Below are 13,001 nucleotides of genomic sequence, written 5' to 3'. Positions count from 1 at the left end.
GAAAACTGGAGCACAGAGAGTCAGAATAAATAAACAAGGACCAGATCACAATGAAGATGGGATTTTGTTCCTATTGCAGAGAGAAACCATCTGAGTGTTTTAAACAGGGTTCAAGAGAATCTAAGATATATTGACTTGCCCTGGCAAGTCTAACTGGTAAGATCATCATTCTTAGATCAGGGTTCAGAATCCTGGCCTTCTCTCCCAAACACTTCTCTCTTTTCAAGATACAGAGCCTTGGGCCCACTTGTGTGTCTCCAGAGAAGGGATGGTCAGGGATGAACATTGGTCCATCAGTGAGAGGAGGAAACATTTATTAAAATATCAACCATGAGCCAGACACAATACTAGGAGCTTCATTTATTGTCCCTTAGTCCTTATAACATAACCTCTGTCTTCTGAGACGTGTGTCTCCTTTCTCATTTCATGATGAAAAAAAAAACAAGAATCAGTGAGTTGCGGTGATGTGTCTAAGCTGCAGCTACTAAGTGAATGTGAACTCACTCTGGTCTCCCTTGAGGATACTTTTCATTGCTTCATGCCTCTTCTAGATCCATTGATAAGATACATATTTTAAGCCAGGGGCTGTGGCCCTCACCTATAATCCCAGGAGGATTGGGAGGCTGAGGCAGAAGGATTGCAAGTTCAAAGCCAGCCTCAGCCACTTAGCAAGGCCCTAAGCAACTTAGTGAGACCCTGTCTCTACATAAAATATAAAATGGGCTGGGGGGATGTGGCTTAGTGGTTAAGTGCCCCTGGGTTCAATCCAAAATACCAAAAAAAAAAAAAAAATCATATTTTAGTGTGTTGAAAAACTTGTTTGGTTTAAAAATATTACAATTTGACAATAGGTACTCGATCTTATTTGATCTTACTTTTTTCTACTAGCTTACCCTACAATAAGTTCTCAGTTCATTGCTCCACATCACCCCCTAGAGTATACAATGGTGCATTCTTCTGAGTGGATTAAGAAAGGAGGCACAGAGAGAGCTTCCAGAAGCCACCGGCATGTGGGGAGCTTGGAAGCAGCTCCTCCATCCACCTCCATCCACTGCCGTGGAGAAGCCCGGAGCTGTTCTGACCCTCGCACTTCTCTGGCGGGAAGGTTGGGTGGGGGGCTACTTTGCTCAAGGATGCTCTCAATGCAAATGCAAGGAGGAGCCTTCCGAGGGGCTTCCCACAGGAAATCACCCGCACTCCCACTGCCAGCTTGGGAGTGTGGGAAGGCAGGGGTTTCCAGACTCAAAGGCCTGAAAACCAACTGCATCTTTCACATGAGAACAGCCAGAATCCCCCAGGCAGGAGCTGAGGCTCCTCCCCCAGCCTGTGAATTCAGCAGTGGGCTTATCAGTGGGAGGGGAGCCTAATCCCTGGGGTGGAAGAGTCCATCAGGCCTCCCCACAGGGAGCTGGGCTGTCTGATCAAAACCATCTGAGCCTGAATCACTGAATGTTTGTCTTTGCTCCATTTATCTAGGGGCCCTGGGATTTCTTGTGGAGTGGCTAATGCCTGAGGCTCTTCCTCTGTTTATTTTCTTTGGTTGTTCTCCCATAGCTGATGGATGTAGGAAGCAGTTAGCCCCTGATGGGTTGGCTGGAAAAATGTAAGGTGCAGCCAATTAGAACCAACCTGTGGAATGTCTTTAAGGAGTGCAAAAAGAGAAAGGGGAAAAAATCAATTCCCTCACTAGCTGATTTCTGGTGCCTGATGTTCCACCTTGAGAGTTTCACTCCTTTGGGATAAATATTGAGGCTTGCTTATTTAAAATGCAAATATCCCTGGGACCAGCTAATACAGGTGATCGGTACACTTAATGGTTTTCGCCTGCTTCCTCAAAAGTCCATACCTTTCCAAGTAAGGCCAATAAAGACAACCCTATTTCAACCAGCCAGAACTTTATAGCTGTATGCTCTTGGACAAGTCATGATCCATTTAAACCTCAGTTTCCATATCTCTAAAACAGGAACAGAGACTCCATTTCACCGAAGTGCTCTTAAATGAGTTAACCCATGAGATACAAACTGTTTATTGTCTCTGTCTCCCATTAGGAAGTAAAGTCCATGGTCAAAAACTTTCTTTTCTCTGTTACTCCATTTCTAAAACAGTGCCTATCACATAGTAGGTGTTCAGCAAATATTTTAAAATGAATGAATGAATGAAAGACAGCCAACAGTTATTAAGTGCTGACTGGATTTGGGAACTCTTATAAATTTTTCATGTTTTATTTCATGCTCTATAAAGGAAAGATATAATAAAAAGGTAGTTTTAGACAGCATGGGCCTCCAGGGCAAATATATGTTTGTATGTTGGAGGATTGATTGAAAGAAGAAATATTAAAATTAGAATTAATTTTCCTGCCTTCCATTATAATATGGTGGACAAAGCAGCTGGTGGCATCAGGTCCCCACCCTGAAGGTTTTATGTCGGGAGAGAGTGAGTATAAACGTTTTCTGCTTCACGAATCAGTCCTGGCTGACCCCACGGCTCGGCTCTGGGTCTTGATTCCCCACAGTTCCTGACCATGCCTGGAGACCTGCTTGGGTGCTTGTGAGGATGCAGGAAGCCAGGATCAGGGCTCTTGTGGGAGACTAGTTCTCTAATAAAGAACCCAGATGGGATGGCATATCGGACTGGGTCCTGATCTGAGCCTGATCCTGGGTCTTGATTTCCATCAGAAATCAAGAATAAAAATGTCCATTACAGGGCCACACAGGAGCTTCTTTGTATTCCCCTTGAAAGAAACTCGATGAATATGTATGGAATTATCTCCCCGTGGAATGTAAGGGGAAGGGTGTGTCTCTGGTCAGCGAAGGTCAGAATTCACTGTGGGCTCATGGATCCTTGTGACTAATGGGACATGCCATAAGGAATGTGCCTGGAGGGGGTGGAGTGTCCCTTTCCTTGTGAAATTAGATTTCTGGATGGAGAGCTTTGGTTCAAGAGGCCAAGGCAACAGAGAGGGCAAACCTGACTCGGGGAGAGGTCGGGAGAGGCCCTGGCAATGCTGCCATCCAAGAGGCCATTGCAGCTGGTCCTCAGCCTGGGTGAAAAGAAGGCCCTCTGTCTTTCAGCCTTCTTTACCGAGGATGCAGGGCTCCCGTTTCCCATTTTGAGCCAGGGACTCCTCCTCTGCCTTGTCTCTGAGAATCCGGCAGAAGACACAAGATGCTGGAAAGTGCTCCGGGGCCTTGTGCTCTTCTCCCTGCTGTCCTGTTCCCAGCCATGGCAGATGAAGGGCCTTTGGGCTCCTGGTCTCTGAGCAGAGGTCTGTGGTCAACAGGTATCATGTGGGCCCCAGGCAATTAGAGCATGTGTTCTGATAAAAGGGTGAAGGAGGGAATGAATGAAACCCAAGCAGCTCTCACCTATCTCCTTCCTGAGAATCTCAGGGTGAGAAATCGAGATCCTTTAAAATGGGCCACTTCCAGGGGAGCCCCAGATGGTGGAACTCGCTCATAGTGTAAGCAGGGCTCACCCTGGAGCATCTAGAAAGAGGTTCCTTGAAAGGAAGCGGGTTGAGCTCCAACTTTCCCAAATAAGGACAGGGTTGCCTAGCCCTACCCCTATTTCTAGCAGAGAGCCAGGCTCTGAAAGAGAAATTGTAGGATAAAAATATTTTGAAGTCAATGGCTTTAAATTCACTGGAGAAATTTCATTAGGTGTCCTGAGGTGGGGAGAGAAACAGGGAAGATTCTTTCAGGATAGAAAGAAGGAAGAAGAGGTTCTGCTGCCCACCCCGCAACTTTGTCACAACAGGAAGAGGCTGGAGTTGGAAGAAGTCTCCCACCCAACAGCACCCAGAGGGCCTGGTGATCAGTGGGATCAGGGGACTCATCAAGGAGTCCCCTGCCCCAGGTGGGCACGGGAGGAGCACCATCACCCTCAAGTAGCCACGAAGGCTACAACAGGGGAGAGGTGGTGCCCTTGGTGAACTGAGTCTGAAGGACTGTCCTCACGTTCAGGTCCCACAAGAGCCTCTCCCGTCTGCTAATCAGTCATGAATGAGACAAAACCTCTACCATCCTTGAGCGTAGGGACTTGGAATGGAATTTTAACTTGACTTAAATGAATTGAATGTGATATTTTTGGCATACCTCAATTGCAGGCTGAGAGTCACTCACACACATTATGTAAGGAAACGGCTCCTTGGATATTTTTTCCCTCTATCTCAGATGCAATGAGATTCTAAGGACCTCACGGATTGGCTGTGGGTGAGTCAGGGGGATGAGCGATTGGCTGGCAGGTGGGGAGTGAATGCAGGTCTGCTAGAGGCTGAAAGTCCTCCCTGGCCTGCTGTGAGGGGCTGCTTGATCCTGATCCTTCTGCTGCTGCTGTAGAACACCAAATTCTCACCACCCTGGACAGGACAGATAGAGGGGCACTTGTGTCCTCTGAGTAGCCAAGCTGGATGTCTTAGGTCTCTCCAGGGTGACCAACCATCCAAGTTGGCCCAACATTGAGGGAGTTTTAAGAATGTAAGACTTTCAGTTTTGCTTTGTTTTATTTTTGCAGTGCTGGGGATCAATCCATGAGAGGCTGGTGCTCTACACTGACCTGCACCCCACCTCCAGGACTTCCAGTTTTAAAACTGGGACGAGCTGATCACCTACCTTGTTGTCGGTTCATTATCTTATCCATTCCTGGCTTTCACAGGGTGCTCCAAAATCACCCAACTCAGACTGGGGATTGGGAATGAGATAGGAGGACCCCTTCCCTTTTTATACAAGCAACCACGAGGGGCTGAAATTCTAGGATTTTCCTTAGGAATCCAGAAAGGCAAGAAAGTTGGGATTGGGACCTGGCCAAGTGACAGAGTGGGGACACATTGGGATAGGTGAGGACTCTCCACCTTCACTGTCACATTCCTAGAAAATCAAGAGCTATTGGTTTCTCTGATTTTCCATATTAACCACTCAACCCTGATATCTCAGCACCCGGGACCGACCAGAAGAGGAGAGACCCGGGCTCTTACTCCTGGTCCTCGAATCTGGGCTCCATCAACACCAAGAGCACCCACCGCCACAGAGGCAAGTAAGAGAACCGCATCAGCAGCAATCTAACTGGAGGGCAGGCAGAGACGGGCCACTCAGCAAGGGCCCAGTTTATTGTTGGTATCCAGGAAGCCTGCCTGCGCCTGCCATGGAGGCTCCCACAGGCCACTCTTAGCAAATAGCTCCAGGGTTCCTTCAGGATTCAGTCCAGGCTGCCCAGTGACTCCTTCTAGATTCCTCCATGAGAGCCAGCCTCCCCATGGCTCAGGGCCCCATGGGCATTGCCCAGCTCTGCCTTGATTCATGGAAGGACCTCGCTGAGACCTTGCACAGAACTTGGTCTGCTGATTGCTTTCACAGTACCTTGTGAAGTAGGGAGAAAGTGAAACTAATTAAGCCACTTAATCCAAAACTGAAAGGAGGTTTAAAATTTCACCTGCAGGAAATTGTTCCAGGGTGGAGGTGAAAGGACTATCATTGGCTTCTCTAGAACCCTCCCATCTCTCTTGGCTATCCCACGCCTGTGTAGATTAGCATCAGTGCCCTTCAACTTGAACAGCTAGGTGACATGTGCTGGGCTGGGCACTTTAAATAGACCCTGTCATTTAAGACTTCCAAAACTATACAAGGCAGGTACTATTATTATGCCTATTATTATTAGAGATGGGAAAAACTGAAGCTCAGAATATATTTTGTCATGAGCTGTGGTGGAGTAGAACTGATATCTGAGTCTGATCCTGAAGGTTGCCTCTATGTCTCTTTCTCCAGAGATACATGAATGTACAGGAAAAGATTTCATATGTATATGTCATGCCTCCTAAGACTTGGGGGCAGGGATTGTATTGTCTATTTTTTTAATATTTTATTTTTTAGTTGTAGTTGGACACAATACCTTTATTTATTTTTATGTGGTGCTGAGGATGGAACCCAGGGCCTCACACGTGCTAGGTGAGCGCTCTAGTGCTGAGCCCCAGCCCCAGCCCATATTTCTTTAAAATTTCAAAATGCTGTCAATAACATTCCATAGATTTAACAGATATAAAAAATAACTGAGGTTCTGGGTGATTCCTAGGGAACCCCCGAATGAGCCCCCCAGATCCACTTGTTTCAGTTACTGACATCTATCACCAGTTTCAGAGATCCTAGGCTAAACAGTTCACTCCTAATAGCTTTGCTATGAATGACACCTCTGATGTAGAAATGGTTGTCTACATGGTTTTCGTAGGTAGCACAAGCCATTTGAACCCACCGACCCTCCACTTGGGCTTGCATGGATGTCCAGTGGGTGACCTTTTGACACCACAAGGCCAAGATGTCACCATGCCTCACACCACCCTGCTTCTTTATCCTGTAAATACCCTACACTCTTTCAGACTTGGGGCTCCTGCTCCTCAGATTTGGCTATCTCGTTAATTAACCATTCCTGCAAAACTCATCATTTCTGTGATTGGCATATGAGCTGTGGGCAACAGGGGCCTCATGGGTTCCCTCACCAGAGGAGCTGGAGGATTTACACAGCACAGCGAGTTCATTTAAAAAAACACTAAGTCTGGAATTGCCGCCCTGGTAATTCCATTTGCTTGGGGCTGGAGGTTGGAGCTAGCATGGGCTCAGGCTACCAGACAAATTAAAAAGAAAGAGAAAAAAGGAGTTCATGTGAGAAGGGAGGAATTTATGAATCAGGCTGGTGTTAGATTATCTCAACCAGAGCTTCTAAGTGGAGTAAGTTTAACTGCTTCTTTCCAAGTCAATAGCCAGAGGATCCTCCTGACCTTTTACCATTATCATCTCCCCTCCTGACCCCTTTTCTCTCATCAGTGGTATTCTAGTGCATTTTACGACCTCTTCAGAAGGAATCAAAGGAAAATAAAACACACACTACAGTCTCCAAAGGGCAAAGGGTTTTTTTTGATCCTTCCCTTTCCCACCCCCTTACACACACCCTAAGCACCACTTGGAGCATGGTGTTCTGAACACCATGCTTTTCCCCAGGCACTTCATGGGAACAACCCCGAGGAGCAGCTTAGCATGGGGTGGGTGAGAATTTTCTTCCATAGGGATGTGCCCGGATCGCCCTCTTGGGAGCTCAGGGGAGGCAAGCGTTTCCAGTTGGAGGAGGGAAGACGGAAGTCAAGTGTCTCCTCCCCATCCCAGGTATGTGGGGCCCCAGAACCTGCTACTCACATCTGCCTCGTTCCAGAGCCCTGGGATGCAGAAGGACTCCAGCAGGTCACTGCCACACAGCAGCAAGATCCGCAGCTCTGAGGAGGGAGCAAAGTTGGCAGAGGGAGTAAGAGAAGGCCTGGGAGTACTCCGCTTCGCCTTCCTCCTTCATGAACCCAGACATCCCGCACTCTGGCCCTGGGGGCTGCACAGCCCAGGGCTCCCAGCAGCCCGGCGCCAGGGTATAGCAGTGCAGGAACCTCCCTCCTGCTGGGGCTCATTTACAGACCATCCTTGTCTCCCAAGGAGATTACTCACATGGGGAGAGTGGAGCACAAGGGTGGCCCACTCTCCCTACCTGCCCAGAGCACAGGTCTTCCTGGGCTAAACCAGAATGACTGGTCACCCCAAGAGACCTAGCAGAGACTGGGCCAGCAATGGGCATCGCCACTGTCATCAGCAAAAGGCTGGAGACAGTGAGGCTGACACCCCCCCCCACTCCCCAGGCTCTTCCCAGCACCCTGACTTCCTGCTTCTCAGTCGTTTTCCTTCCCTCATTAAACCCACTCTGAATTCTCCCAGTGAGACCCACTGTCATTTTTAAACAGGCAGTAAACTGAGCCATGGGGAAAAAAGAATCCAGGGAATCTTGTAACACCATGGGGGAAAGCCCTCTGCCCAGGATGTGGCTCAGGATGGTGTCTGCTTGTGGGTCCCGGGCAGCCCAGACCCTCCTGACAAGAGACCAAGCTTGCTGGGTGAGGTGGTGCACTCTTGGAATCCCAGTGACTCAGGAGGCTGAGACAGGAGGATCTCAAGTTCAAAGCTAGCCTCAGCAACTTAGCAAGGCCCTAAGCAACTTGGCAAGACCCCATCTCAAAATAAAAAGGGCTGGGGATGTGGCTCAGTGGTTAAGTGCCCCTGGGTTCAATCCTGAAGTATATATATATATATATATATATATATATATATATATATATATATATATATATATATATATATATATATATAAAAAGCCAAGGCTGTAGGCCTCTTGTCTAATGAGCTCTCCACTCTGAGCTCACCACCAGCCTTCCAAAGACAGCTACTACCATGGACTTGAGGCTAGGAGACAGGAAAGAAGCCTGCTGAGGGCTCTGCCTTCCTTAGACCCCACAGCTAGCTAAGGACTTTCCATTGCTGCGGACAGGCGTCCAGATGGTTCCGAGGCAGGTGGAAGGCTGCTTGGCTGACAACAGATGGTGCCAGCATCGCATCTCATTGTCCCAGGGTCTGCGCAGTCTGCAGACCTCACTGAGGGCTAGAATCTTAACTCCTCAGTATTCCTGCATTTTCCCTGTGTACTGCAATCTAATGAACAGTTTATGTGCAGGAACCTTAATTTATTTTTTATATTTCCTGATAGAGTGACTGGCATGCAGTAGGCGCTCAGACTTGGCGAGTGAATGAGCCAACAACGAGCTGACGCAGAGGCCACGCAGGCTGCCTGGAGCTTCCCCCACCTGCCTTGGTGCCTATCTATGGTACTTCCGCTCTTGCAGCATGGGCCCCTGGGGAAATGCTTGCCCAGTTGGTGGCATCTCCCTGTCCATGTCATCACATGGACTTGCTGGCCCATCTCCCCACACTGTGGAGGTGACCGGGCTTGGTATGGCGGAGAAGAGCCAGATGGGTGCATCCCTGGAATTCTGCTGTTCCCTGGAGCCATGCAGAGTTCCAGCTCAGTTCTCTGTTGAAAAACCAGAGGCTCTGAAACTCTGGCTGCCTGATGGTTCAGTTCAGTGGCCACATCCAGAGGATGCACTGGGTCTTGGCTTTCCCTACACCAGTGCTTCTTAGCTGGGGGGCAATTTTACAATTGCCAAGAGCAATTTGGCAGTGTCTGGAAACATCTTTGGTGGTCGAGACTTGGAAGGAGAGGAGTTTGCTCCTCTCATGTAGTGGATAGAGACCTGGGACGCTGCTGAATACCCTACAGTGCCCAGGACAGCTCCTGCAACACAGAATTGTTTTCCCAAACATCAGTAGTGCCAAGGTTGAAAACCCTGCTCACAGCCATGAAAATGAATCTTCCTATTCCCAAGACAGGGACTCACGTTCTCACCCAAGTATAATGTGTGATATTTTCATGAGTCAAAGCACCAAATAGTTAGAGTGAGGTCTTTGCCTTTTCTGGCAGGTCACCTACAGGCAGCCCTGGCAGGGTTGAAGTCCCATGTGCAACCACTGGAGGGCAGCAGTGATTTCTCCCGGTTTATTGGACGAGCCTCCAGTTTCCTGACCAGGAGCCCCTGGCCCGGGGCAGCCCTGGAGGAGCAGCCTGCTGTTAGGAATGTGGAAATGGGATCACAGGTGCTGAAGGAGCTGGAAGATGGCTTTTCCTTGTGAAGTGTGCAAGAGGATTTTAAAAAGCGGGCCTTGTGAGTCCCAGGGCCCGAGGCAGGGTGGCTCCCTTCTTCCTCTGCTGAACCCTGCCTCCTTCCCCAATTCACTCTGATCCAGGACCAGGAGCCAGGATGAGACCTCTCCCTCCACACTCCCTGCCCAGGAATCCCAGCTATGTGCAGACCAGGCCCTGTGGCCCATCCCGGCTCTCAGGGCACCCCAAAGCAATGGCTACCTGGGCCACACCTTGAGTCCATCTGACAGTAGTGGACACAGCTCTCCTTTCTCAGAACCTAAGAGTTCTTCCTCCCCTACGGCCTTCCTGTCAGATACTGGCAGACCCCTTCTCTCTCAGGGAGCAGAGGGTATGCTAAGGTGGGTGGCCAGAGATTAAGGACCCATCTCCAGCTCCATCTACAGGCAGTGACTACAGGCTCACCATGCAGCTGGGGGTGAGAAGAGTACGCACTTGGGCCTGGTGACCTCTGCCTTTCACAGGGCTACTGTGAGCTAATGTAAGTGAAGGCACAGGGCAACGGCAGGGCACTGTGTACGCATGCACCCACAGCCATGGTGCCCTCTGCAGGGGAGGGGCATCTCCCTGAGCTGGGCAGGATGGCCCAATACAGAGCCCGGGTGCTGCAGGGAGGTAGAACATCTTCACTCCCATCTCTGCTTTGGGATGCTCTGGGGCTCTCAAACCTGGAGTCAAGCTCCCCTGCTTGCTTAGGGGAGCACCCAAGGAAGCCAGGTGCTCCTTCCTGCAGCCTGAGACTGCGATGTATTGATGAGTAAAAGATATTAAAGCATAGTAAAATAATTAGGAAGTGAGGAGTATTCATCATCTTTGTTTTTAATACAATTTATTTAACCGTAAGTTATTATAACTTACTTTTTTTAGTAATGATACCGTTTAATAATTGTTTTGCAAAATTCCTTAAAATTTTTCACATGGTTCAAGCAAACCAATGTGAGCCAACTCAGGCACACCAGTGTGTATCTGATCAGAGAGCAAGACCCAGAGAAGCACCTTGAAATGATGTCACAACTCCTGGCCCTCTTAGGAGATCCCGGAGGATCTCAGGTACATCCCCAGGCTTCAGGACCATAGTAGGAGCTGTCACTCAGGCCCTGAGAGAGTAGAGCAGCAGCAGAAGATGTCTAAAGAATCTTTTCAGCTGGAAGTTTAAGACTGAATGTGTTTGTTGGACATTCAGTGTCCTCTCATCCCAGAGATCCAGGCATTCCTGTTGTCACTGTCCCTCCCTGTCACCCGAGACCTCTACCAGCTCCAGCTCCACTAACTGCCCCCTTCCCCAGCTCAGGCACTTGGTCCCTCACTGTGTCTCCCACCGTGGAACCCTGGAGAGATTTTAGTTTGCTGAGTGACTTTACGACTTACAGGTTCCTTCTCATCCTGGCAGCTCTGTGCAACTGCCCTCTGCCTGCTCTGGCTTTGGGTTGGGCACAGGGCCTCACAGAGACAGGGGGATGCCTTCGCCCAGCCCAGGGCTGCAGGGAGGCTGCAGAGGTGATTGCCACCACCCCCGCTTCTCTGCCTTCAAGCACTAAAAACCTCTGATATGGAAGGCAGTGACTCTTGGGCCCTGATTGTGTGCGGTGTCTGTGGGCAAGAGAAAGGTCCTTTCGGCTGGTACTGAAGCTCAACTCTCATTCTTTTAGATGAGGCTGGGGAGGCTCTGAAGGAAAACTGCCACTTGATCCAGTCCTACCTCCAGGGAACTGGCCTGCGTCTGGGCAGGAGATGTTGAAGAGAAGCTAAGTAAGAATGGGATCTCAGCCTGGGAAAGAGCACTCTTTTGAGAACAGATCCTCCTGCAAACCCTGCAAGTCTCTGTCCTCCCCACGGTGCCATTCGTGGATGCAAGTGGCCCCAGTGCCCCATTTTCGCACCCCCCACTCACCTATCTCCTCGTACCGCATCACGGTGCCCAGATTGGCGTTCTCATCTGAGGAGGAAAGAAAGAGGGGCACAGAGACATCAGGGAGGGAGACCCTCTTGGATAGGAGCATCTGGGATGGGATGGGGGGACCATGCCTCCTTACACAGGGGCATCTGAGGAGAGAGTGGAGCCCAGGCTGGTGCTGGCCCACAACGGACAGGGAGCGTGTCCTTCCATTCCCCGAGCAGGACTTCATATTTCTGGGATTTTCAGAGTGAGACCACTTCCTGGGAACCATTGATGAGAAGGTGCCCGCGCACACGCAGTATCTTACGGAGGCTCCCCAAACCAGTAGCCTCAAAACTTAGGGGGACAGCTTTGGAGTCACAGGAGGCTGCCCTCCTCCTTGAGGGCTACCTGGTTTAAAGAGCCAGGAAACTTGGGGACATTGACATTTTTGTGTGGCAGAGCGTAGTGACAGCACCCAGCAAGATGTGAAAGCAGAGCCTCTGGGGTGACGCTATCTCACCCATGCCTCCCCGCCTCCTCGATCATCCTTGAGTTCTTTTTCACCAAGCCTGAAACTGGAAACCTCAGAAATGGGGGAAGTCAGCTCCAAAGAATAAAGGGAACAAAGTCCGGGGCTTAGGATCTGCAGTTAAATGGGGGGTTTTCAGAAGAAAGCCCCAGGGACTCTGATACTCTCCTCCATGAGGAGCTTTGGGGGAACAGGAAAAACAGGAAAAAGACAGAGCTGAAGTGAAAAGCTCATGCCTCTTGGTAGGACAGGCACTGCCAGCCAGGGGCAGATTCTGACCTGTGGACAGTTTCTTGATCAAAACCCTTCAGGTGTACAGACACATTCTGTGGGGTGTGGGATAAGGAATGAGCACAGCCTGGGGGAGGGCAAAGGCCATGAAATCTGCCCAGGCAGCAAGACCAGGGGGCCATGCCTTTTGGGATCCCATCACAGATTGGCACCGTGAGCCTGGAATAGTCCTGCTCACCTCTTCCAACCATTGCTCTATACATGGTCACCCGACCATAAGTTGTCTTGGTTTCTATTCAGGCTGCTATGACAAAATGCCATAAACTGGGTGGCTTCAAACAACAGAAATGTATTTGTCACCGTTCTGGAGGCTGGGGAGTTCAAGATCAAGGTGCTGGCAGATGTGGTGACCAGTGAGGACGTGTTTCTTGGTTCATGAACAGCACCCCTCACCGTGTCCTCACGATGGAGCCTCTTTTGTAAGGGCAGAAATCTCACTCATGAGGGCTCCACTTGTGACCTAATCATCTTCCAAAGGCCCCTCTGCCTAAAACTGTCAACTTGGGGGTTAGAATTTCAATGTTATCTATTTTAGAGGGACACAGACATTCAGATCATAGCACAGGTGCTCCTGGGTATTTGCTGATGACCGAAGGGAGGAGAGAAAGGAAACAGGACCGGAAAGGAAGACCATGGCTTCCTTACCTACGAAGGTGAAGCGCTCCACGGGTGGGCGGACACAGCAGATCCGGCTGAGGCTTTCTCCCACCTTCCCCAAGATCTTGGCTA

General features: G+C 49.7%; 1 protein-coding gene across 1 annotated transcript in view; it reads right to left on the bottom strand.

Moving 5' to 3' along the window:
• The window catches only part of Nmnat2 (nicotinamide nucleotide adenylyltransferase 2), a 138,219-nt gene that overhangs the window by 8,023 nt on the left and 117,195 nt on the right, over positions 1-13,001 (bottom strand). Inside the window, exons 6-8 of the mRNA XM_027935025.2 lie at positions 12,918-12,998; positions 11,465-11,509; positions 7,176-7,252 (exon numbers count right to left, since the gene is read on the bottom strand). Of these exons, the coding sequence (XP_027790826.1) occupies positions 7,176-7,252; positions 11,465-11,509; positions 12,918-12,998 (203 nt within the window). The remainder of the gene's footprint in view (positions 1-7,175; positions 7,253-11,464; positions 11,510-12,917; positions 12,999-13,001) is intronic.

The sequence above is a fragment of the Marmota flaviventris genome, chromosome 12, assembly GCF_047511675.1.
Source record: "Marmota flaviventris isolate mMarFla1 chromosome 12, mMarFla1.hap1, whole genome shotgun sequence".
NCBI lineage: Eukaryota > Metazoa > Chordata > Mammalia > Rodentia > Sciuridae > Marmota > Marmota flaviventris.
The sequence above is the reverse complement of the archived record's forward strand: the minus strand, read 5'-3'. Positions and strand labels throughout refer to the sequence as shown.